Source organism: Haplochromis burtoni, unplaced genomic scaffold (genome assembly GCF_018398535.1).
Source record: "Haplochromis burtoni strain Fernald_Lab_line unplaced genomic scaffold, NCSU_Asbu1 Contig_498, whole genome shotgun sequence".
Classification (NCBI taxonomy): Eukaryota; Metazoa; Chordata; class Actinopteri; order Cichliformes; family Cichlidae; genus Haplochromis; species Haplochromis burtoni.
In genome coordinates, this window is record NW_024582859.1 from 61,418 (window position 1) to 89,337 (window position 27,920).

General features: G+C 40.4%; 1 protein-coding gene across 6 annotated transcripts in view; it reads left to right on the forward strand.

Moving 5' to 3' along the window:
• Window positions 1–27,920, forward strand: part of cacna1ia (calcium voltage-gated channel subunit alpha1 Ia) — a 195,658-nt gene that overhangs the window by 47,653 nt on the left and 120,085 nt on the right. For all 6 annotated transcript variants that reach the window (XM_005946876.3, XM_014329075.2, XM_042213936.1 and 3 more), the window contains exon 2: window positions 939–1,203. In XM_005946876.3, coding sequence (XP_005946938.1) covers window positions 956–1,203 — 248 coding nt within the window. In that variant the 5' untranslated portion in view covers window positions 939–955. The remainder of the gene's footprint in view (window positions 1–938; window positions 1,204–27,920) is intronic.

Here is a 27,920-nt window from a genome sequence, read left to right on the forward strand (position 1 = left end):
GAGAGAGAGGGAGAGACAGTGTGAGTGGGCATGTGTGAAAGACTGTGCATATGTCCAGCTCTGCACATGTCCAGCCTTCTCTTGGCTCCTTGCCTCTTGCTGGCTGCCTCCTTTGGCTGCCAGTTAAAAGCAAGAGCACTACCAAGTCCGGCATGTTATCATGCATTCACTTAGGCTCCGGCTGCTACCGGCCAATGGAGGAAGCCAAAAGAACAAAGTTTCTGTCATTCTGTCTTTCTTTGCGCTTTTTACTTCTAATATTATCCCTCCTTTGGCTTTGAATACCCAATCAAACACAAACACTTCCTAGCCAGAAGTAACTCACGGCAGCAGCCAGCACTCCAGCCAGCCTCGTGTATTATTGTGCAACGTGTAAAAACGCTTCAATATGCAGGCGTGTGTATAGCATTGCACTGTTGTGTGCCTGTGTGTATGTTCTTTTTTGTGCACTATACCCACAGATAAATGTGATTTCCTTCATGAGTTAAGTGGTAGGTGGAGGAAAGGCATTTCCTTTGCCACAACGCTGTGATGGAGCTAAATGAATCGTCAGTGAATGCACAATGAATGTTGACACTGACTTACGCATCGCTGTTGTATCCTGCCATGTGTGTGTTGGACAGCAAAGGGTGATTCTTATCATTAAGGAATCCATCGTCTTACGTAGACAAGTGAGTTTATGATAAGAGCATTTGGTTTCATTGGCGGTAGAGACAGCCGGAGAGTAACGGGCCTTTGGGGCTAAAACAATCATTAAATGTCTGTGAGTTGATACTATGATGGTCTGTGGCAGAGTATGTGTATCCCCAGGACTCTCCTTTCAAGCTGGATAATTCAGTTAACATGTACAATATTAACAAGTTTAACATTTCACAATTTTACCTTATCAAAGTCATTTTGCTTCTGTAATCCATTTGTCAATTTCCTCTGTGTTTCAGATCCCAGCTGGCTTGCCATGACGAGCGAGGAGTGTCCTGTGCCGCTGGGGAGCATTTCCTCAGCAGGGCCAGGGCAGAATGAGGAATACAGCTCGGCGCAGGCTGATGACATCATTGAGGAAATGGGCCCAGGTGACGATGTCAGCATCGGCAGTGACCTGAGCACTCTCGTGGTGCCCTTCCCAGAGCTAGCGCCCGTGGTCTTCTTCTGCCTCAAGCAGACCACCTGTCCTCGCAACTGGTGCATCCGTATGGTCTCCAGCCCATATCCTTTGGTTCACTGATGGGATGGATCAAGTTTGACCTTAAAGATAACCTGTAATCTTCATCAAGCTACATTTAATCATCAGTCATAGCCAAGTGCATTTGTAGTCATCCTTTTTTCTTTAAATCATCCCCATCTTACTTTACCTCATTTTTCACCCAACTTTCAGTCTTTTTCAACCCTTCACCTTTTTCTATTTGCCTGTTCAGCTGCAGCATTTTTCTGCCCGTTCATCATCCCCCTTCAGCAGGGTCATAGTTTGAGTTCTTTCTGCTTTTTCAAGTCTCTCCTTCATGTTTGTTTGAGACATCATCATCCATCTTGACACTGACCTCTTTACCCCAACCCATCAACCCTCACTGCTTTATCTTGTGGATTTCGTCAGAATCGTCTCAAAGTAAGTGTGTTTGCACTGCTTTGCAGTGTGTGTGTGTGTGTGTGTGTGTGTGTAGGTGGAATAGATTATAGTACAATTTACTGTCACCAGTCACAGTGCAAGACCTGCTGTTTTGCTCAGTTGAGCAGTGATGATTTATCATTGTCATGTGTAAGAAGCAGAGGAACCTTTATGCTTTTTCAGAAAACCTTTTGCTCCCAGCTGTAAGCCAATAGTATTATTTTATAGATATTAATTACTTTAAATGTTTCATAGCACATTGTTGAGCACAGGGTAATCTGCTGACGAGCTAGTTTCCTTTACACTGTTTTTAATCATCTCTTGAGTGTTCCTCGCAAACGTAAACTAACACAACCAAATAATCTATTTGTTGAGTCTATTTTCCACTGAGATATAATATTCAACTCCGTTTTTCTTTATTAAACTATACTTTGACAGGACACAGGAAGGATGTTTGCCTGTGATGATTTTGGCTTCTTAAAGTTGACAGAGAGCTCCTGTTGGATGGATCCCTCTCTTTCTCCTGGACTATGCTTTATTTTGCTTGAATTATGTTGGATATAATCCGAGTTTCCCCCCAGAACTTTAGCTTCTATCCACAATTACAATAAAAGGCTGAGTAGAATTTTAGAAATGACGTTTTCTATGCATTTATACATATATTCATGCATTTTAACATTTTTGAAAGTTGTTATTCAGACGAGATTTTTTGAATGGCAGGATAGACATGACCCTGGCATACCGCAGTGACAAACTGATTTTGATTAATCATGAAATGTAGTCAAATGTAGAAAAAGCCTGTTAAATGCCCTGTAATATTCAGTCTTCACTGCCCATGCATGTGCAGCAGGCTGGTGAGGGGGAACTAAAACCATACAGTAAAATGTCTGTATTACAGGCAAACAAATGTGCAGCCAGAAAATCAGAACGACAGAGGGAAAGTGTAAGCAGTCAGACAGACAAAACTGGACAGCGAGAATTTCTGTTTGCCTGTCAGACTCTGTCTTTGATGTTTAAGGAAGAAAAAAAAATCAGAAGGATTTTACAGTGCTAGCTTGCTAATGCCTGTGCTCTGCTACACACAGTTGGCTCCAACACGGGGGTACAAACACCGCCTGTGCATACACGTGTACTGCATAAACACACAACCAATTGGTGATTGTGTTGCTTGACACCTATAGTGGCTCAGACTGTGAGCATGTTAAAACAGTGTGTCTGGGAGAGCAGGTAATGGCTGTTATTGCTGTAGTTGAGGTGATTTTCTTCTGGCTGATTCAGCTTGAGGGACTAGAAGACGCATAAACACACTTCAGTTGCCATGGTGGGTTACTTTTACCTTTACTGCAACCAGGTTAGTAAGGATTAAAGCTTCCTAAAGAATATATCTGAGTGAGTGGCCCTGTTTATGTGTGTGTGTTTGTGTGTGTGTGGGATGGCTATGCAAGCACAAGCCTAGTGCCTTTCTTGTGTAGGAATAAGAGGATGTGCATGTATCTGCAGTGTGTGTGGGACTTCAGCTGGAGCAGAAGTTTGATGTTTGGTGCACTGGAACAATGATTTGTACCCGTTTGAATGCGTGTATTGATCGCGCTGAAGTAGTCGGTGCTGTATATAGAGAGGTGTGTTGGATCGCCTGTGTCGACTACATATGAGCCCGGGGCATTTTTGTTTGTTTCAAAGACATTGAAAAAAAATGCCACTGTGATAGGATTATAAGTTAAGCCCCATTTCACTTCATCAAACAGTGTTTTGCTTTTGCTCAGTGTAGTGTGTCTGAAGTAAATTTTGTCTAGATGTGAGTGGGGGGGGGCAATAAATGGTTGTTTCACCAACTCTTTGCCAATCAATAACTCTGTCCACCGCTCAGTCGCTGTGAGAGGCCTTTGGTGACACACACACATGCACACACACTTACAGTACAGTGACGCTCTCCCACGCTCGCCTGCAGCAGAGTACCTGGAGCACCTCTCTATATTGCACACCACACACTTCCTCTCCCCCTGTGTTGCTCTTGATTGTTTTCAAAATCCTTTTACTAATCTTATCTCTTTCCCAATTTTCAAATATGTTAATGCTGACATTTGAAACGATTATGAGATGAATTTAAGTTTCTTACTATAAAGTTTAGCTGCCAGTTTTTCTCTCCTAATTTTCTCTTTTCTTTCGTCATCGCGGATCTCTCTCTCTGTCTCTCTGTCTTTCTCCCGCTTTGCTGATCTTCTTCCCTGTCACTGCTCTTACGCCACCTCTGCCATCACACCCCTCCACTTTGCTCCTCCACTCACTCCTCGTAACACGTATTTGCACAGCTACAGTATATGTGTTGTGTCCGTTCTCGCTGACTTGTACATTGTGTAACATCTGCCCTGCAGGCAATTTTTTTCCAGTTTCTTGTATAATTAGTTTGACATTTTTTTTCTTATTTTCAATAATAGGGCCTCCGCTGTGCTGTGTCGCTTTATACTGACTCAGAGATACATTCCTGCAGCTGTTATTTCGAGACTGATGGCATCCAATCATTATACGTCATGTAAAAAACATAACACTACCTCAGATGAACAACAACTCATGACATATTACACCATATCATTATTTAGTTAGCACAGATGCCGAAACATTGTGTAAGAATACTAAGTGTACCCCATGATTTAGTAGCTGGTAGAACCACTTTTATCACCAACAAGTTAAACTGATCATTTTCTATATGACTTCTAAGTTCTGTATGATGAGGTGAAGCAATTTTACCCCGCTCTTCTTCATAGTGTTGCTTCAACTGATTGAGGTTTCATTTGTGAACAGCTCTTATCTCAGCATTTCAGTCGGGCTGAGGTCTGGGCTTTGATTTCGATCACTGCAGCACCTTGATTGTTTCTTTTTCAGCCATTCTGCCTTGCTTGGGATCATTGTCCTGTTAGCTTTAGATAGCAACTTCTTTAGAATCATTTCCGATCTCTTTCCTCCTTGGCTTTGTGTACACACACCGTAATGCTACAGACAAATTGCTGAAACTCTTTAATCGAATGCATTTCATTAGCAGCACCTGGGTGTTACCTACACTTTTTATTCTCAGAGAAGAAGTAAGGCTTTACTTAGTTTTTCACAGGACTGCATAGAAACCTGAGACTCCACAGCCATGGGCTTTCACGCACTGACAGATACAAGCAGCGGCAAATTGACCATCTAGGCAGCAGTCGTAGCTCCACTGCATCACATTTAAATTTGTGAAATCATCACCCTCTTCCTTCCTGAAAGAAAATCAATTTAACAGTAAAACCATCAGGAGTTATATGCTCAACACCTCACAGTGTTAAGCTCAGAACAAAAGGATGATAATGTCTATAAATCTAGCTGCGCCTAAATATATATTTAGATAACACTGCCTGTTTTTATTAAATTGCTATCTTGTTGCTCGGAGCTTTCGTTTGCCTTTGTCATGTTTATAACTGTCTCCTTATGGATGTTGTCTGATACGTCTTCCTACTTTTACCTGGCCTTCGATGGCTGCTGCCTGGATTTGGCTGCACTTCGTTTAGATTTTGTTTTAGCAGATTTTCACGGTTTACCATGTGAAACTTCAAGTGAGTTCTCTGTGATGATGAAACACCAAAGCACACACGAGGAAGACGTTTTTAACCATACAATCAAACAGATCCGGAAAAGGTAGCGCAACGGTCAGCAGCAGAAAGTGCAACAAGATGTCAGAATGACGTGAAAAAGCAGAATTCACATGAGCAAATATTTCACAGTCAGTGTAGAGTTTTATTATAATCTCCATCCAGTCTGCTGCACTGTGCCTTGGCTATATAGGAAGCATTACATGTCATCAGTAATTTATTCTGAAGATCAAGATGAGAACACGTCAGGACACTCATACCAATTATGCCAGAAATAGTGCAATTAACACCATTCAGTGTAATCCGACCTGCTCAGAGAGACATCATTCTTTTGTGCGCCTATTGTGTTATTGCTGTGATTGTCACAGATCCTTCTGTGGAGTTTTGCTTTTGGATATTCTAGTTTTGTATATATATATATATGTGTGTGTGTGTGTGTGTGTGTGTGTGTGTGTGTGTGTGTGTGTGTGTCTGTGTGTGTAGTAAATATGCAACAATAGATATTTAATAGCACTCTTGCTCAATAGAAATAATTTCTCCTGTTAAATTAATGACCTTTGCTTGTTTGAGTCTTCTAACTTGCAGTTATAATTGCAAACTGGGTATCACTGTTAACATTGTTTAGCACTAAGTGGAAATGCAGACCAATTACTTGTAATGTACATAGTTTCAGAAAAGAAATGCCCTGCCCTGGATGATGGTATGAGTTCCTAGTAAGCAGCGTGTTGATTGCTACATAGATTTGGGCTTTTTTTTCCTTTATTTATCCAAATATCGTTATAATTAGTTGCAGTTCTAATTAGCGCTTTCTAGCCATGCTCATTCGGGAACCTCTCGTCAGTCCTCTGAGACCTTCTATCAATAACTTGCTTTGGTTTCTCTCTCTGTTCCCGTTTCCTATCATTCTCTTCGCATTATCTCACCCTCTTTCTTTATCCTCTGATTGGCTCCTGCGGTGTTCAAGTCGAGTGACTGGCCTCTGTGGCCCGTGATCCTCTCTGCCCTGACAGCTTGTTATCTCCATGGTGACGGATGGCTGAGGCGTTTCCGTGCTTCGCTCTTAACTACAGCTGAGGATAGAGCACACACCTGGGACACATCACCTACTCTCTCTCACCTCACCTTCTCCCGTTTGCTCTCTTCGGTTCTCCCACTCTTTTTCTTCCTCTGAACTTTTTCTCTCCGTCCTTCCACTTTTCGATTGTTCTGTGTGGAGGAGCTGCTGCGGGGCCACACAGTAGATTTATGCCTTTTCTTTTGCAGTGACACTTCCTGTGAGGTGTGCCACTTGACGGATGGTTGTATGTGTAGACGCTGAACGCTCGTTCCACTTGTTTTGACAGATGTTTTATTAAAGAACATCAAGTCTGTCTTTAATTCACAGCGACACTCTGTCTTTCTTTTATCTTACGCTTGGTCTCCTGTCTGTTTTCTGTCACTTTTTCCTTTTTGCCTTCTCTTTTGTTACAACTCACAAATTCAACCGCTCTTTTACTTGGATGCATCGCCTTCCCTCTTGCTTAAGATGTTGTCGCTTCCCAGATTACCATTTGTGCCTTCATCTTGTGCAATAATGCAAGTATTTCGCTTATTTTAATGAGTCTCTGCTTCAAGTAGAGTATGAACTGTTGTCCTTTTACCTCGGGGAAAGTCTCCCTTTTTTAAATGAGGTGCAAACATTAATGAGACTAACCTCTCTTAAAATAAATACAACTTATTAGAATACTAATGCTTACGTTTCCAAAATAAATCCCAGTGCTAATGTTAACACACATACCAATACTAATTCTTATGATCCCCACTCTTACATCACTCTTTCACACTTCTTGTCTCCCCCCTCCTCCTTTTCTTTCTTGTCCCTCAGGTCTAGTCCAAACTCCATTAGTGCATGTGCTGTCTGAGAGAGAGATGAGAAGAACAGTGAAGAAGAGATGCAGGATTTAAAGTGACTCTAATGACTACTGTAGTACCAAGCCTCAGTGCATACGCTCTCTTTGTGACCTATTTTAAATGCATTATTCTTTCATAGTAGTTAGCTTGCGCTGAACATGTGCATGGTTGGAGGTAGCTTAAAGTTCATGTTTTTTTAAGCTTAAAGATAAAGAGAAATGCTAAAACAGGACATGTGATGCTACATTGTGTAGATGACCGGTCAAATAACACCTTGTTTTCAGTAGATTGATCCCCGGCTCCTTCAGTCTACATGTTAAAGTGTCCTTGAGACCCCCCCGCCCCATGCATTCATGGTAGTGTGAGTGTGCATGAATGAGACTTGTAGTATAAAGTGCTTTGAGTGCTCAATTTGAGTATAAAGGTGCAATTTAAGTAGCAGTCCACTTAGATTGTGTTACTCCATCAGCTCTGTTTGTCTGGTCCATTCTCTTGCACTTTAAAGGATGCTTACTCTTCTGCAATGCATTTTTTTAATGCCTGAGGTCAACCATCAAAAGCAGCAGATGGTGGAGTAGGTGGAGGCGAGCGTCAGGGGTGATTTGAGACAGAACAATAGCAGAAAAAGAGTGAAAGTGAAGGTTTACAAGATGATAGTAAGTCCAGCTATGATGTAGTGTTTGGAAACGGAGGAGCTAACTAAAAGACAGTTGAGTGACCAGGATTAGAAATGGGTACGTCAGAGGGCTCCGATTGAGCCATTTGGAGCCAAAGTTAGAGAGGCAAGGCTGAGATGGTTTGGACATGTACAGAGGAGAGATAGAGGATATATTGTAAAGAGGATATTAAATATATACAACTAATATATGTGATGTAAATGTAACAAAGCCTCTGCTTCAGTGTGTGACAACTCAGAGCACTTCTAGCCAGCTAGTTTACAGCTGTCTGCAGTCCATCATGGAAACAGTAAATCAGAAACCACTCTGCCAGTGGCTTATGCTTATTGACTATTAACATTTGAGAGGATTGCTATAAAGAGTGATGTGTGAACCTCGTCCCCTGTTTAACAATGTCAGCCTAAGGTGTCCTCAACATGTGAATTTTCCTTCTGAATGACTTCTGAGTTCGGGCATTCATATGACGTTTCTCTAATCTTATTAACCATTAAAGACTCTTTACATCCATGCATTCATACACACTCATTCTGTGATAGATATGCAGTGTACAGTACAGATGTACAACATCACACACTTTGTACTGCGCACTATTGTCCAAGAACTCACCGTAGTTATGTTGTTCAGGATATAAGTCCAACACGTGTTGTACAAAAATGCATTAGTGTCAGTGTGTGTGTGTGTGTGTGTGTGTGTGTGTGTGTGTGTGTGTGTGTGTGTGTGTGTGTGTGTGTGTGTGTGTGTGTGTGTTATTACAGTTCACTGTGTTGAATTATGGATTATGTGTACAGTGGTTTTTCAGCTGTAGCCATAATTGGGTTATGGGTTGGTGCAAAGTCACTTTCTTAAGAAGAGAATTACATTGAAATGGCTGGCTGACATTATCCACCTACTGCTTTGGCTCTCTGCTATGCTATATGCTGTATATTACAGCAACCCTTTAGACAGCAGTGCCTATTTGTCTGAACTCAGGAACAGCAGGGCAGATTGCTTTAGATAAACCACGGAGATAAATGTCAAAAAGGAAAAACCTATCACACACTAACAATCGCACACACATATGCACATATGCGTGGACAATTTTATTTTTCCCCTCATTTTGTTTTGCACCTGTCATCCTCACGCTCTCGCTGCCTAATTTTTTGACTTATGAAAGAATCATGTCTTTCTTTCTTTTTCTTTCTTTTATTTCCTCTGTCAGCTCAACTCAGAAGCATTGCTTTACACAAACTGGGACTTTTGAGAGAATTTAATAAGTCATTTAATGGCTCCATCACCACTAACTGCAGGGTACATTTTATCCAAGTGAGTGCTTTGTAGTTTGCTATTTCTCATCTATTATCCACAAAGTGCTACATAAATTGCATGACTCATTCTTCACTGCAGAGAGTCTGGCCTTGCTTACGACCTCAGTAAAAAATCTCCTCAGATTTGAACATTTCAAATGCAGGTTTTCTCAGAAATACAGGTCCATGATTGAGGGTTACAGTGAGCATGGGCGAGTAGCTTGACCAGGTGTGACTGAACAGCCCTTTTGCTGGCAGTCAGGGGAGAACCGGACACTTCAGTTCCATCTGTGACATGTGATAACAACATGTCTCTTGCATATAAGAGTTCAGTGTGAGTTCTGCTGCTTGTCTACACCCCCTGCCTCTGTTCAAGGCGCAGAAGACAAGCTAAATGATGCAATGGAGTGCATGTACTGCTTGCCCATGTGTCACTCTACAGAGGACAGTAAATTTCTGAGGATAAAAAAATTAAATACCTGTCAACCTCTTGTCATATTGTACAGCGCTCTTTTTCCTCCAAAAAACTAAAAGAGTTCCCCACACCTTTTTCAGGGTAAGTTTATCTTTTCATAAAAGCACGGCTCCACAGCAGGGGCTACACTGGCTCACCTACCAGATCTATTGTGTATTAAAAAAGATTCTAACCATTTAAAAAACAATCCATCCATTTGTATCCTTATCAAGGTTGCAGGAGTTCTGGAGCTTATCCCAGCTGTAATAGGACAAGAGGCAGGGTACACCCTGGACAGGTCGTCAGGCTAACACATAGAAACAGACAACGATTCACACTCACATCTATGATTTAGAATCACAACCCCGTAACTGCATGTGTTCAGACTGTGGGAGGAACCCCCACAAACATGGGGAGAACATGCAAACTCCACACAGAAAGACCCCGGCCAGATGGTAGCCTCAAACTCAGGCCCTTCTCACTGTGAGGAAACAATGCTAACCACCACACCACCATGCTGCCCAAAAAACCCCAAAAAACAAAAACAACAGGAAAGATGGAAACAATATGACTTTGCATCTCAGTTTGCAGTGCAGTGTAAAACATGGCCCCTTTTCTTGTATCGATTTCAAATTTTGATAAATTTTTTCAACATTGGGCTTTTTCAATGCTTTTCAAATCATTCAATTATACTTTCATTTATATAATGTCCACCCTTTTTTGGAAACTGGTTTCTACATAAAAAGAATAATATCACAGCAAAAGCTAACCTCCGCTCGACATAAATGCTAATTTTCAATTCTCTGGGTACTCGCTCTGCTCAGCACGAACATCGTAACATTAGGAAACGTTTTAAATGCTCGTGCACTGGATTTTCCCTCACATACATGATGTGGCCAAACAAAATGCTGGCGTGCACACACATTTAATAAATTAAACATTCTGGAAAGCAAATTCAAATTGTCCTTAAAATGATGCTAGAATCTGTAATGTGAAAACAGATTAGTGATGAATCAGTGCCATCTCAAGAGACCAAGATCAAGTCTTACAGTAAAGTGTGTTATAAGCACTCTGACTTGTACTCTGCTTCTTCTTCTTCTTCTTCTCCTTTGCAGCACAGGGGCGACTGCGTGTTGCATCATTCTTGAAATGGAAGAGTTTGAACAAAAACAACAAAAGCTTACATGTTATTAGTTTGTATATTAATGCTATGGTTATTACCAGAGGCAGCTGTAAAGGCAGCTACAGATAAGCAAAGCAATAAATATTCAACTCGAGATATTCTTGTCTTGCTACAGTGGGAGGAAAAAGTGCCAGCAGACTGAATTGCTAATAAATCAAATGTGACAGCTCACAGTCTGTCCTTACTTTGTAGAATCAACTTTGTCTTTTCAGAATAAATTCTGCTGTACTTCGCCTATGGCTAATGTTGTAAAAACAATGAGTGGCAAACTATTGTTGCATATTTAAGCAAGTTAGACCATAGAAAGAATTACAGTGTGTATGTGGAGAAAGACGCTAACTAAGCTGTGGTAGTTCACAAGCTGATGTACTAAACTTTTATAGACAGAACACTAAACTTCAGGAAATGATGCTACCTTGCTGCACTGCCATTAACTTTAAAGGAGAGATACTGAGGTTGTCTCAAAGACCATAATGTTTTATAAAGGAGAACAAACCGCTATTATGTATATGCTTCTAGTTCACTTTTATATGTTTGTGTAAAATGTGAAGATAGCATGACTCACTAAGGGGTGTTTATGAATATTCTGCTTTTTGATTGATCTGCAGTATGTTTCAGTATTGAACTGTTTGCCTGCTTGCTGTGCAGGCTTTGAGGTCTACCCTTTGGTAATGAATACTTATGAGCACATTAGCAGACCAAGAAGACTCATTATAATATCAAGGAGACCAGCAGATCACATGTCCTTTTTAGAGCCTTTTAGTAGAATATGTGTCTTTGTGTTAGAGCTATATGAGGTTTCCTGTAACTAATTCATGGATTACTACTATGCCAAGCTCAGATGAGTCCATCACAAGCTTACTTGTTGGAGGTTAAGTCGTGGAAAGCTTGCAGCATCCTTAAAACATTGAGGTCTTTGAACCGAGTTTCCCCTAACTGGTGGTTCGCTGGGTGATTGACATTCAGTGCATCAGTGCTCACAAAACCAAGCATGTTGTGAGCATAAAGCAGAGATTCACCTTCCCCTGGCTATCATGTGACGTGCTCTCATGGCAATTCACAGTGGATGAATGACATCCAACTATCCACAAGACCACAATGGATGTGAAGATTTTGAGGTCTCTCATTTCCCCTGATAAAAAGAGGGCAGAGGGTTTGTTTTTTTTTCTCAGCAAAAGCCGGCATTCACCTGGGAGAGATCAAAGAAAGTTTCATAGGGTTGACAGATGGTGGAATTTCATTTCTTCAAGAGACTCTGATATTAGAACACATCATTGCTTCCAGACGGCCTAATAGGTGGCGCAAATTCTAAGATGAACAAGTCAAGGGGGTCGATGTAATATAAGGCAACAAAGAAGCTTATTGTGAAATTCCCTTGGTGCTCAACATCCTGCTTTCAGAAATCCTGCTCTTTTCGGTTAATTTGGTTGAGGCTGACAATATTTTTACTGGGGAAAAGCCGCACTGGAGATGCAGGGAAAGACAGCTTCATTGTACATAAGTGCACCATTTTCTTGATTTTCTATCACATTAGAGCTGGCCATAAGCAGTGTAAATGCATACAGATTACTTCAAACGCATGTGTGCATGAAAAATGAAGAAGATACCAATGCTATGAGAAAGATTAAAAAGTAAGGACAAAGGGAGGGGAGAGAAAGATGAAGGTAATGGATGAGAAGGGGTAATTATTGTGTAGATTCAAAGGGAGGGATAGGAAGTTAGTCAGAGGCACAAAAGTGTGACACTGAGTGAAGGACAAGCCTGTAACTTCTCAAGAAGAGAGATAAAAGAGAAAGAGAAAAGATGGAGACCAAAGAGAAGGATGATAGCCCTTAGAGAGGCGGACAAAGAGAGAAAAGGAAGGAGTGAGAGATTGCTAGTTAGCACTTTTCTTGAAAAGGCAGGGCATGAGAAGGAGATAGTGTGAAGGAGGAAAGGGGAGAGGAAGAGAAGAGGAGATAGTTAGCACAGTGGCAGAGTGAACTTTTGCCCAGTGCCTGTCAGTACAGAGGACGACAGAGATCGCCGGGTGTGTGTGCACACAACACGTGTGCTGTGTATATATATATATATATATATGTATGTGTGTGTCATTCCTCCTCTTGACAGTGAGGAGGGACATGAAGTCTCTAATTGCTCTGGTGACTGCAGCCTCAGACATCTTCTGTGGTGAAAGGGGGAGAGACAGAGTTGGAAGGCAGGCAGAGTAACACTGAGATCAGGAGGAAAAAAAGGTCTAAGTAACAGGAAGAGACACAGTTATTCTTTTCTGTCCCTAAACATCATTTGTTCTCCAAACCTAACAGGGATTGCTGCTATCTTAAAACCTGCCTATTTCGTTCATTTAAATCAATCTTGAAAAACACTTATTGATATTTTATATATTATAAATATATAGATATTTATCTGCCATTAGATGCTATAATTTTGTATTTTGCATAATCATGCCTGTATTGTAACAGTGTAACTACTCAAATACTTCATGGTTATACCAGTACAAACTTTGAACGCATGAAGTGTAGTCAATAATCTCCAATATTGTGTTTAAAGCAAAAATTGTGCCTGATTTAAATTTGGACGAGATCTTCTGAAAGGTTTACTCGCTTTTACCATTTGCAATGCATTCTGGGATGTCCTTGTATCTGTCAAAGTGACCACACTTCAATTTTATTTTGGAGAAGAAGCAGGTGGTTATGTTGGTTGCCTCCACCGGCACAGTAGCATCAAATTACCCCATTTGCTCCAAATTTTCCTTAGATGGCTCAGGGTGTTCCAGTGTGACTACATGTTGGCATACTTACCTGCCTTGTATGTCCTTTGAGGCAAGAAAACAGCTTAATTATGAGGCTATTCTTGCTTTGCCCCTCATCTTATTAGGAGATTGTCACAACACTTACTTCTGTTTACCACTGAGTTTTAAAAAAGGAGTGTTCAAATTTGCAGCTCCCTCCTGCTCTCATTGAATGGACTGAGGTGATTTTCAGCTGGAGGCGCTTACTTCAGGCTGCAAATGTTTTGTTTTGTCTGGATATTACTACCTCTATTTATAGGCCCAAGAAACTGATGTAGCCTGATGAGTTAGGCTACACGGATATTGAAAAACATATATTTTAGCTCTTTTCATTTTTTACTCTTCAATCCATGTACATCGGTATACTTATTTTGCATATTTTCTCCCTTTTGTCTGTGGAACCACTGATGATTGTATTGATCTCTGTGTTACATGTTACATGTTTTGATTGTTATAGGTGCAGCAGAACTTTTTGATTGATTCCTGGCATAAAAATGTTGTTTTTTTCATTCTGATGTTAGGTGTTACATGACCAGTGTTGGTCAAGTTACTTGAAAAAAGTAATCAGTAACTAATTACTGATTACTTCCCCCCAAAAAGCAATCTGATTACTTATTTTCAAAAGTAATTAATTATTTAGTTACTTAGTTACTTAGTTACTTAGTTACTTTTTAAAAACACGATTTACAACCTGAAGAGGTGATAAAGCGATAGATCTTTCAGCCCAATTCTACTTTTTCTGCATAATCCATCATACAAAATGTAATCAAATGGAAAAGTATCTTTTTTTAACTTGTTTTATCAGTTTTAATCTTTTAACTTTATGCATCAAGCAAAAATTAAATTATATGCAACATTCTCTGACTTGAATAAATTAGTTTAACATTTAAACCTATTTTCTGCACATTCCAGCACATAAAATACAATTTTTTTGTGTGTTTACACTCAATCTTTCAAATAGATGCAAGTAAAACACAGCAGAAAGTAAATAAAGTCAAAGACTCAGCGGTCCTGTTGCTCTATTTTCACCTGTAAAGCAGGACTTGAGTAGACGGAGGTTTACCCTGGTGCAGGTGTGCCGCAGTCAGTTGAAGAATCCGCGAGTTTCTCTGTGAATTTCCCATTACATCGTAGCGCACTTGGTGCTTGCTCGGAAGTTTAGGGGTTTTTTTTCGCTGTAAAAAGATGTTTTCTTCCCACGCACAATGCTAATGGACGCTAATGTTTTTGTCAATTTTTTATGGAATCAAACTCAAAGTAAGGTCAGTACTTCCACGCTTTAAACGCTGCACGCTCATACTCTCTCCCGCACTGATATATTATCCATTGTTGATCTGCACACAGCTGTTGTCACGAACATCGCACTCGCTTACGTCACTGTCATGAGACATTCTCGCAAAAAACTCACGGTTTTAGTAATGCAGTAACGCAGCGTTCCTACGGGAAAGTAATGGTAATCTAATTACCGTTTTTGCAATAGTAATCCCTTACTTTACTCGTTACTTGAAAAAAGTAATCAGATTACAGTAACGCGTTACTGCCCATCTCTGTACATGACATGGACAAAAGCACATTAACTAACACACTACACAATTTTAGTGCTGAAGTTAATGTGAGAGGAGTAATGAAAACACTGGAAACTATGAGTCTCAGCAGGGCTACATCTGTAACATGGTCTGACACTGTGTTGATGTGGTTCAAAATCACCTCCATTTTCCAGTAATACCACTTACTGTTGATCTATATCTATAGGAAGAACTTTCACAAATTGATTTATTGCAACACTGACATCCTATTAAAGGTTTCTTCCTGCTGAAAGGGAGTTTTTCCTTCCTACTGTCACCAAGTTCTTGATCGTAGGGGGTCATGTGGTTGTTGGATTTTATCTCTAATATTTTAGGGTCTTTGTAGTATGTTAGAGTTTAGACTGCGTTGAGGCAACAGTTGTTGTGATTTGGTGCTATTTGAATTAAACTGGACTGAACTGAACATGTACTGCAGTGAGACAATGCCTGGAAAGCACAAGTCTTTATTAACTTCTAAAGACTTGACCTCCTCTTCATTTCCTCCACTTTTTCATGTAGGTTGATGTAAGACTTTTTAAAGAGATTTCAGATTAGCGGCATAAACTCACTTCACGCCCAGGTGAGCAGGTGATTGTATCTGAACACCTCAACCCAGTGGGCAGATTATAAAGCCGTAATGAACGCTTGCAACACTTGCCCCTGACATTTCTCTAACTTCTGTTCACTGACCCTTACTCTCTCCTGGGCGTTTTCCCTTTATTGCTCTGTCAGCGCTGGGAAAGAGGAGAAGCAAAGGGAGGGTAGAAAAATGGGTGCTGGTTAAGGGTGAAAAAATGAACAAAAGAAAGTGCAACTATGGATATCAACGAGAGTTAACAGAAGGGGAGAAAGACAGAGGAAAGTGTTAGTGACCAAAGGGGACCTGCTGAAATAAACTTGCTTTGTCACTGTCCCGCGCATACGTGCACACAAACACACGCAGCTCGCCCTGCTGTTTGTATTACGCTGATAGATGCACATAATCCAAGCTGTCAGATATATATTTTACACATATATGGATCATACACAGCACAAATCCTTCACTGGGTATGGTGTGTGTGTCACTGTGTGGCATCTGTCAGGGTGGATACTAAAACCTTTCCTTTGGCCAATGATAAAAGCTCAGTCCTAGTGTGTGTGTGTGAGAGAGAGAGAGAGAGACCACCCAGATGTTTGGACATTAGTTGACTGCTGGTATCTGCAGCTCAAATGAGCCTTAGGGCTTAGTTCATTAAAGACCAGCTTTAAACTTACAGGCACACACACACAAATATGCACACAGCTTTTGATGTTCTCTCCAAGCAGCTGAGTTGGTAAGTTTTTTCTAAAACTCTGTGGACTGTCATGTAACTGAATCAGCGCTTGAGTCACTGACATTACTGCAACAAGCTCAAGTGATATCAGCTCAGAGAGGGACAAACTGTTCAGTAGGAGAAGGAGAGGGGAGGGAGAAAGAATAGAGAGAAAGAATGAAATAGGAACGGTGCAGAGAGGTAATGCGGTAAGTGAGGTGGGGGGGCAGCCTAATGTGGGGATGTGCTAAGGAGAAGATCAAATAAAGGGGAGCAGAAAAGAGAAAAAGAAATGTCGAGTCACCTGTCACACAACGATGGCTGTGACATCAGAAAGAAAAACAAAAGAAAACCAGTGAAGCAGTTCATGTGAGAAGCCAGCGAGAGATTCTGTCTGCGCCTTTTTTACACCAGAAAGCACGTCTTTAAGGGAACAGGGGAAACTGTGGGACATTAGCGTGAATATTTTCACGTGTTGGACTCACTCTGTGAAAGTCCTCTTTGTCTGCTGATTCTATGCAGAACTTCATGTGTCCTTTTACACTTTCCCTACGCCACTGTCATGGTACTGGGTGTTTGACCCAGTGTTTCTATGTTTCTGAACTTAATAGTGTTTCTTGGGATGCTCTATTTGATTTCTAGTTTCATGGTTATATTTACATCATTTATAAATGATGTTTGTTGTAATGTTTGTTTATCTCTTGTCTCCATATTTGGTGTTCCTTTTCTCTCTCCGCACTTGGTCATGTCCCCACGTCTTTCTCCCTGTTACCAGTCTCAAGCACATGTGTCTTAGTCCTAGTCGCCACTGTTATCTCACTTCCTGTCTTATTTTGATTGTCTCTTGCTCTCCTTGCGTTTAGTTTAGTTTTGCTTCCCCTGTCTCGTCAGTCAGATTAGTTTCAGTCTCAGTCTCCGTCCTTGCTGTATTGTCCGCTCATACTGTGTGGTTTTATATTTTCTGCAACTTCCATGTTTCCATGTTTTGTAGTTTCCATTTCCTAGTACGTAGTTTCTTCCCGGTTAGAGTTTTGTTTTAAGTACAACAATAAAGCTGCTTTTTAGTTAATGTCTCTGTCTCCGCATAACAATGTCTCTGTCTCTGAGTGCTGCCCAGGTGCACACATAGCCTAACCTGCCACATAGCCGTTTATGACAGCCAGAAAAGGAGTTGGCAGCGAGACGCACAAATTAGGAAGTGCAAACTATACGACTGGTAGAAAAAGTAGTTTATAAGTAATACAGTGTAAGCCAGCAGAATTTTTTGGTGCAATATCTGTTTGGATTCTCACCCACAGTTTGGTGCATTGGACTAATCCCTACAGTGACTGCAGTGCTGATACTATTGCTGCCCACTTAAAACCTCTACAGGCTCGGTAGTTAGAAGTTGAGGGTATTTTTTTCTATTGTGCACACACAGATGTGCTGATACTAACTTAGATCTATTATTTTTGAAGCGATGCAGGCACATTATCTTTGTCCTTTAACTAAAACTACACACTATGGGGAAAAAAAAGATGATTCATCAGAACTCCCTAAACAGACTGCTGTCTTCAGGTAATACCCAGTGCGCTATTTCTCTCACAAATGAGACCTGACAGCATAATTCTGTACAATTTAGTGTCTTGGCTGGGAAGGGAGAGAATAGCAGGAGGGATGGGGGGGTGAGAGAGAATGAAAAAGAGCGAGAAAGAGAGAGTGTGTCCTGTTGGCCCATCCTTTTGGCTGTTTTCCCAGTCAAACGAGTGTGAGAGAGAGAGTGTGTAAAGGCAGCCAGGGCCTTCAGAGAGCCAAGCACTGTTTAAATGATGTTATCACAATACATTTGTTTCCACTCCATCTGTTTCACTTATGCATTCACTCACTCACGCTCCTCATCCCTCACCCTGTTTTATTATTATTTTTCTCTCGCTGCATGTAACAATTAATATAAAGCTGTTATGCAGATATATGTCTGCTTATTATATATATATATATATATATATATATATTATAGAGAGAGAGTGAAGAAGAGAGGAGAGAGGAGAAGCCCTCAATCAGCTGAGTAAAGACCAAAACGAAGTGTCTTACATATTACTTCCTGTAGAAAGTAATATGTTACACTAGCTGTCACATTAATGTTACCTTACTAAAGAAGTCAGTGATGTATTTCCAAGTAACAGCCAGTTAACAACATATACCCGCAGATCGGTATAAAGACACATCATGATAAGGAGGGCCTTACCACAAAGGTGACAGTAAAGTTATGGTGTCAGCCTTCTTCTTCATACTGCGTATGATGCTTCTGTACAAGATGCTCATGTCTGCTTGTGCTTCTAGCTGAAAACAAGGATTTGGCTGCTTTGTTGCATTTGGCAGACACTCAGCTTGAGCCTCTCACTTTGGGTCTGTGGGATAGATAGTGACAGCAATGAATAGTTGTGTCTGGCCTTGGGACAGTTTGCACTTTGCTGAGCAATGTGAGAAGCCCCACCCTTCAAACTTGCAAATCTGTTTGTCTTTCCCCCCATCCCCTGACATTAACAGGGATCAGGTGTTGTTGCATAACAGCACTGTAAAACATTGTTTTGTGTTTTTCTTTTTTTAAAAAACAGCCAATGTGGACATACTGGAAAATTATGTAACACAAATAAACATAATTGTTTGATTAAGAAACAGTCAGTCAGAACTGAGGAAGCCTCCTGGATGACATTTAGTCCAAGTGGCTTCTACTTAAGTACTCAGGATTACCATGATATGCATTAATGTCAGTGCACCCAGATGTATTGTCATTATCTGATTTGTGTACACAGTGATAGGTAAATTAGAGATCCTTCAAAACAAGCACAGTACATCTAAGATCGAGAAAAGTAATGCTGAGTAATAATATTTAATTAGGATTACTAGTCTTCATTCCATATTTCGTGGCGAGTCAAACAAAATTCCCTCACTGATACATATTTTGCCGTTAAGTTACGTACGGGTGATGTTAGCTGAACGTGACACATGAAACAAACACAAACAGAGAAAGTGACATTACATTCGCAGGGGGGTGATGAAATGAATGTAATATATAAGAAAATCAAAAGAATTGGGATTTTTTTATAAAACATACAGGTGTTAATAATCACTGTGTGTGTGATGATGTTCATTCAAAGTTTGGTACAGATCAGCCCACCAAGAAGCTCATCATATGCCATGATCATTAAAGATGTTTTTTAAGTAAAAAAGAAGTTGAGAAGTAACTTAAGGTAGTGGGAATTAGATGGCCTTTCACCATGCTGGGTTAATTGTTACTATCCTATCGCAATGTCACCCAGAAAAGCTGTAGATGTAATCCGGCTGAGCCAATAGAATTCATATTGATCACAGTGACTTTTATTTATCTCTTTGCATTAACATCTGTTCTCCTTATGCACATAAGAAACTCAGAGTGCAAATGAGTTCAGGTAGTCAATAGGCCTGGTGTTATTCTTCAAGGCCCACCAACGAAGTACAATGCAAATGAAATCCAAAGCAGCTGAAGGAGGGGAGAAGACGTGTGGCTGATGTGTAAGTCCTACAAAGCACGTGATCTCTCTTCTCTCTTTCTCTCCCTCTGGATACTTTGCTGTCACCGTGTTTCCATCCTCTCTTCCCCTCTCTCTTTGAGTTAGAGTTACTTAAGCCAAAGAAGAGTCAAGCAGATGCAAGAGGGTGTGACAGAAAGAGGCAAAGTAAGAGTGAGACAGACCGACAGAGATCAGTCAAGGAGCTGTCAGCGAGTCAATCAGCAGACAGCAGAATCTGGTAGACTGGGACAGCGGGAACAATGCTGTGCTGTGTAATTTCCTTTGGTAGCAGTCATGCCTCAGTAGGCAGATTGTGGTTAAACACGGCACCCAGGAGTTAAATTACCAAAGAGTGCATTTGTCAATTACTAACTTTGAAAAAAAATAAATTAAAAAAATAACTAAAAAATAACTGGAAGCTAAGAGAGATTTTTTTCAATTAGATGGTTTTCTATATTTCATCTTCTCACTCTTTCTCCGTGCACAGGTATGAGTTTATGCCTTCGAGTTACTGCACATCTATTCTTCTGTCCTTGTGTTAAAGTGTGTGGGCACACGTGTGAAGATAATATGTGTGTGGATGTGAGACTGTACATGTGTGCCTGTGTATTTTGGTGTGTGCGGTTCGCTTGCCCATACCTGAGCTCGCCAACCTGCAGAGAGAGATGCAATCCCACAGGGTGCAGTCACTGCCAGGTCCGATTAATATCACCGGAACCAGCTGAGCTGCAATGTCTGACCTTGGCTATGTTTTAGCTAACCTGTGAGCTAATGTAATGTAACGTAGCCTGCTTTACAGTGTTACATATTCTGCAGCGCACCTTAAAGTTATGGAATGTAAATAATAAAATATTAATAAATAATTTGACAACAGCATTTGAAATTTGGTCCTCAGTGATGACTTTAAATGTCCGGGAAGTCCTTATATAAGTGGACATCTTGCACTACAGCAGGAAATAGTAATATGTGAATGTCTCAGATACTGTATATGTGATATATCCATATGTGATGCACATATACAGACTGTATCTCAACTTCCCTCTTAAAGTCTGACATTGCCTTGAGGGAGTAGTTAGCCCCAGCACAGATAGAGAAGGTTTAAAGTGCCCGAGAGAGGAAAAGAGAGAGGGAGAGAAAAATAGATAATGCAATACCATGACTGAAATTGCTTCTATTAAACAAATGGAATGATGAAAGAAGACGAGGACGTTCTTTTGTTCTTTCATTTTTGTGTCACCACTTCAATGGGCATTTCTTTTTCTTTCTTTTTTTTGCAATTTTTACCAGTTTTGAAGTTGGAATATAAGATAAAAGAGCAACCCTGTCATTTCCACTACAATTCCTTAACTTATTTCATCTTTCTTTAGTAAGACAGGGTATTAGAGACACGGGTGGAATTATCATCCCAGACGTGTAATTTTGTTGTCGTTGTTGTTTAGCCATTTAATTATTAATATGGATGTTGGCTTATTTGTGTTGTTTTAAAAACTTTTACACACAGACATCAGCTTTTTCAGAATGTGACAGCTGCATCCTCGCACTAGGGAGCCGCCTGGTACAAACACACTCTTGTAGTGATAACTACTGAACAGCACTGCTGGAGCCTTTTGAGGTTTACATGTCTTGGACAAGGGCACCTTGATGGCTGAGAAGCAGGTGAGCTTCTTGCATTCCCTGCCGGCTTTAAACACTTGCTCAAACACTGCCAGTGAAAAGATACTGTAATCGCATCATTGTGTAATGTTCAGTCTTTATGTTTGCTAAATAAATTCATCATCAGTGCTCTACCCTATTTTTTTTCTTTTTGCTTGAAAGCTGTGCTCACATCGTGCCCTTCACGAGAAGGCTGATTATGAGGACCATTAGCATGAGGGAATGGCAATTCGACTCTTATAATGATGGCGATAAAATGAGAATAAGGGTCAGCGTGGCAGAGGAACCTGGATATATAGCAAATGGTAGTTAGAAGAATTAAAGGCAACTTACAGTAGAGTAAGTAATGCGATGGCTAAACAATGCAAACTTAGGGTTTTATAGTCTTATAAATCTAATACGTCATGCAGTGTCACCATGTATAGTGTGTGTTTTGTTAGCCTTGCCAACCAGTGAGACTAACAGCCTGACTCCTCATTCTGCTTCATCTGCTTCTTCAATGCCCTTTCTGGCCTAAACCAAGCATGAGTAAGTAGAAGTGCAGAGAGGATGTGGGGACAAATTACTAGCTTCCTGTTGCTTTTATATGTATATGCGTGTGTGTGTGTGTGTGTGAGTGCATATATTGGAATGAGTGTTACTGCTAAAGTAAAGGAGAGGATGTGACTGGAGACAGGTGCATGTTTGAATAAAAGTGTAATTGCATGTGTTTTTTGGGGAGTCGTATGTGCAGACAAGTGTGTGTGTGTGTGTGTGTGTGGTAAAAGTGTGTCTCCGTGTCAGGTGGTAATTAATAAAGACAGGAACATTGGCTGTACCACTGTGCTGACACTCACACACACTGGAAATAAAGACATTCTTGTTCCAGTGAAGTGCGCCATGGCCAAAACTTTCTTTATCAGTTAAAAAGTAAGCTAAGATCTCGTTTAGCCAATCAGGCTTCCTCTTAATTTCACTGTCCCAGTTTTGTACAGTTGAAGGTAGGGATACAAAAGAGCGTGCTATGCATTATTGAGTCTCTCCTTTTATTTCATTTTAGTCTTGCAGCACTTGTGAATTAATATTGTAGTAGTCTGATATGCACAAAAAAAGAGTCAACCTGTAGTAGACAGGGAGAATAGGTTTCTTAGAGCTTTTGGAGTACTTTGTTCTCCCTTTAAACCCTTCACGCAAAACATTAAAGTTCTCAACAAAGTTAACTTGCAAACACATTGCACAGGCAGGTCAGGGCACTTAGCGAGACATAAAGAGTTCAGCGTGCCCTGCACACTAACCGCTGGACCTGCACTGTTAGTCTTAAACGTCACTGCAACACAAGCAATTAGAGTTTATTGAACTGAACCAAATGAGAAGAATATGATAGAAGTTTCGGCTTTATGTGAAAGCTGCTAAATGTCCTTGAAAGAAGATAAAGAAATTTCAAGAAGTAAAAAAATTTAATATCAAAAGGCAAGTTTAAGCTTTAAGAACATAGATTAGTTGCTAGTAACAGGGATTAAAAGATGTGTTTGTACAAAACGATTATATTAACTGAAAGGATTCTTTAGTATAACAATAAAGTCAGGTAGCCTTGGATGTGTGAGCTTCTATAATTGTGCCTTTAGGCTTAAAACAGGCAGAAAACACCTATAGAAAGTTTCTGTATTCCTTATCAGCCAGGCAGCAAACACTTTATAAAGCAAATGCAGTACAAAAGGCAGGGTCACAACTAAGTGCTTCCATAACTTTAGAGAAAGAATAGGAGGCATGACAAGCAGCACAAGGTCAAAGAAAACAAGGACAGGGAAAATGGAAATCATGTGCCACATGTTTGTGTCCATCTGTGTGTGTATGTGTTTGTGCATTTTCTTACTCTGTCGATCTCAATTTAGTGTTTAATGTTCAATTTGAATTTGGCCAGAGCACTCAATAGTGGCTTTAACAATGATTAAGCACAGTATCTAACAAAGTCTGCAAAACCGATGCACAGTGCACAAATTCAACACACCCCTAAGCACAAAGGTCACTATGGGCATTTCTTAAAAAACAAAACACAAATGAAACAAACAAAAAAATGTAGATGAACATGGTACCATCTTGTACTTGTTGGATTGAAGAGTTTTAGACCAGTCAGTCAGCCCTGTATTCAGTAACAACTGTAGTGTCTGGTGGCTTGTGCAGAGACTGTATAAGGAGCACGAGCTGTTGCCTACAATTTAGGCAACAGTTGCATTTCTTTATTTTGGCATCGGCTCTGGTTCACAGTAGCTTGCAATGGTTTATGACAAGTAATCAGTAAAATCCACACAGCTTTCAACAGAATGCAGTATTCACAAGTGTTATCTTAGCCTAGAGGAAACATGAATATAAGATTGTAGAGCCTTTCATTCTGAAATCTCTCATTACCGCGCGTGTACGAGGAATACAACCGGCTGTTAAAACTTTATTTTAGGTAAATTATTCACGTTTGGCTCCAAAATGTGGTTTTGACAAGGCATGTTTGCACATCACTAACATTTCTCGTGCCAGTAAGAACACTGCCAGGGAGTATGAATAAATTCCTCCAACATCACCGGAAACAGTTTGCATTATTAAACTCACCAGCAATCTGTATAACTTGGGCAGACCGAAGACTGGTATCCCAGCAACGGCGGTTGAAGCGCCAACGTCATTGCCCTCTTCAAAACTGGCCCCAGTGCGACATCAGAAACTGAACCACAGATGGGTGCAAAAGTTGTTTCCATTTAGAAAAGACAGCGCTTCAAAGTGTCTCTTACTAAGTGGGAAATATAGATCATGTTGTTGGAAAGAAGTGTGCCTTTGTATTTTATTTTTTTAGCAGCAGAAACTCTTTTTTAGTACATTGTTGTGAACGGATGGCCCCAAAACAGCTTCACATAAACAGACTTATGCTCTCAGAATCTCATTTTTTGTGTTTTCATTTTTTTAAATAAATACATTATTTTACATTCATGTACGTGTAGAATTCTGTCTGTTTGTTTGCACCATGAACTTCAAGCACTGGATTACTCAAAATATGTCAGGAAACTAGAGATGGAAGCGGGTGAGTGTTTAGTGTGTCAGTTTAGGATGAAAAGAAAAGGGCATAAAAGTGTGAGAGCTATTGTTTTCTTTGCAATTTTTCTGTTTATCTCACTTTATTAAAATTGATAAAGAGACAGGCGACATTTGTCAAATGCTTTAAACTGACGTTGTGGGTCAACTGAAGTCTATAGAACGATTTTTTAACCAAATATTTAAAAAAAAAATCCCACCAGCTGACAGTTACTGAGCTTTGAAGTACAGGGTGGGCCATTTATATGGATACACCGTAATAACATGGAAATGGTTGGTGATATTAAAGTCCTGTTTGTGGCACATTAGTACATGTGAGGGGGCAAACTCCTCAAGATGGGTGGTGACCATGGTGGCCATTTAGAAGTCGGCCATCTTGGATACAACTTGGGCCATGTGACACATCAAACTTATTGGCAATGTCACAAGAAAAACAATGGTGTGCTTGGTTTCAATGTAACTTTATTCTTTCATGAGTTATTTACAAGTTTCTCTTTGTTCACAGCCATTGACATGTCGAAGAGGTTAACTGGAGTTAAAAATGTGTAATTTGCTGCCGGTTTTAAAAGAATATTCTGCAAAGACGTTTTCGAGGGATAGCGTGAATGATGTTGCACATGTTGTTTTTCTTTTTCACTGGTTCTGCTTTAACCACTTCAGTTTAGTTCATGGTTTGTGGACTTTCAATATCTATTATGGAATAACTGAATAAAAATACACAAACAAAAACTATTAAAAAAAAATCTTGCGAAGCTACATTGTTCCTCAAAATGTACAAGTGGTGTCTTGTTGTCGTATGGGTGTAACGTAAACAAAAAGGCAGGGAAACATTCACCTTACTGCTGAGAAATTAACATCACAAATAGACGGATCCCAGTGTTGATGATGTCTCTCTCGCTTTGTCTCACTCACACCTACTCCCGCTCTGTGTCACCTCAATCATCAACCGTGCTACTCTCAGATTGTTTGTTCTCCTTTCATGAAGCACCTGTGAAGCTCGGGGATCCGGTCTCCATGCCTGCAATTAGAGGCATATATTCAGGGAGCCTAACCAATCACGAGGAAATCGATTGCGAGAGCCAAAAGACAGAAAGTTCAGCCCATACCCCCGTGGTTTAAAGAGCAAGCAATTAACTTTTGTGTAATAATGAGAAGGATTGTTCACGCTGTACGCTATACAGTGTTGCTTGTATCGATACATTCGTTTTCTATTGTTTAGTCAACATTTCCTGCCTGAAAAAGATGATCCGAACATATTCTATTTTTCTTTCTCGTCACCTTTGGGAGTTGCTCCTCATTGAAAACAAAATATAGACTTCATCCTCAGAGATATAAGGGAAATTATCTTAAATAAAAAACTCAAAATATACACTACGGGAATAGAAAATGTAAATACATGGTAACAATTCAGTTCAAACTGGATCTGTCATTTCAGCACTTGCCAAAGCTGAGCCACTCTTTCCTGCTTCTTTCTCTTGCTGAGCCCTCAGTGCTTTTTTTTCCTCCTTCTGTTTATAACAAGGGATCATGTCAGCCCATTAGACCCCTGTTGAAATATGGATGAAGAGATGAGAGAGATGAGGGCTTAGAGTTCCTTTCTCAGCCCGATCCTCTTCATCCCCATCTTCTCCTTCTGATCTTTGTTATCCTCACTTCCCTCTGTCAGTTCAGAGAGTGATGAGTGTGTTGTTTGTCTGCTATTCAGAAGAAAACCTTCAGAAAACATATTCTCCCAAGGAACTGGCTTGTTCATTTCACAGTGTTGTGTGTTTCTTGCTGACTGTATGTTTAATACATAACTTTTTTTTTTCTTTTATCAGGGTTACAATGTATTGGTTCTGGTCAGGTGGTTCCATCTTAAATTAAATTGACCATTTGCTTCGGGCGGTCTCTGAAAACAACATAGAACATTAAAAATAATCACAGTTTCTAAATCTTAGAGCAGAGATTATGAGACCATATGGACAGATTTACACAGTGGCTCTTGTCACATTACATGGCCCCCGAGGAGAGCTGTATGCTACGGGCTTCCCAGAAAGACTCCCTCAGAGTTATTGTTAAGCTCACGCTGCGCTTTTCTGTTTGTCTCTCGTTGTAAAAAGGCCCTAGCCTTGCAACACAGATTGTTACACAGATGACAATCAAACAAACATAATAGACCACCTGTCATTAAAAAAAAGCAGATTTATTTAAAAAAAAAACAGTCAAAACCATTTTTAAAAACAAAATAATATCTAAATCTGTCTATAATAAATATATCTATAGATAATAAAACTGTAAAGGAAGTCACAATTTTATACCCAAATATCAGTCGGCACACTGGACTGCTCTGAGAAGTCAGAAATTAATCACTAAAACGATTTTTTTTTATTATCCTTTAAGTAATGCGAGGAATGCAAGTAAGTGACTGTAATTTTTCTTAATTAATAATAATAATAATAATAATAATATTTTGCTTTACTATTTTTTCTGCTGTTTTGTAAAACAGTAAATTTGGAAAGTTAAAATAATTATTTAGATTATTTGCTGAAAATGCACATACTGGCAGATTAACTATTAACGAATTTGATAATTACTTTTTCTTTTTTTTTTTGTGTCCCGTTTGTATCACGCTCTTTGGTTCTGTCCACCAGTCAGAAGTTTTGGCGCGAGATATGTGAAGACTTATCAAGTGTCTGAAATGTAACATTCCAACTTCCCCCTTAGTGTGTTTGTTGGGCAGCTTAGATAATGTCACTTCAGAAAAGAATATCGCCCATATGGTTTTCACTGCCCTATGCATAGCCAAGAAAACAGTCCTCATGAACTGGAAAAATAAAAATAATCTTAATTCTAACCAATATAGAAATTATCTATTAGATTACATTAGTCTTGATACAGCCTCTGCCACCACATCAGATCAATTGCTCTGGGCTCCTTTGATCAGCTCCATCACCTAGTGGGGGTGGGGGGTCATAGTTTGGTCCCGCCTTCACTGTTGTGATTGGTGTGGGGGTAGGGACAGGCTTAGGGCGTCGGGGGGTTCCCCGGAGGCATCTTCCTTGGGGGGCTCAACCCGGGGTAGCGGTCATGTCCGGTTGGGGGCTCTTTGGCTCTCGGTGACTGTTTCCTCGTGGCTGCGTGCAGCGGGGCTAGGGGAGGGTCTGTGCTGACGGACGTGGGTTACTGACCTGGTAGCCTGCTGCCCCTGGGTGGGTCCGGGATGGGCGTGAGGTTCTGGGGGCGCTCCGTCTCTGGGCTGGGGCCCTGGCCGGGCCTCGGGGCTTGGGTCCTGGTTGGTGTGTTGCCGGGGTTGTGGGCGGGTGGGTGCATGGGGGCCCACCCTGGCGCAGGT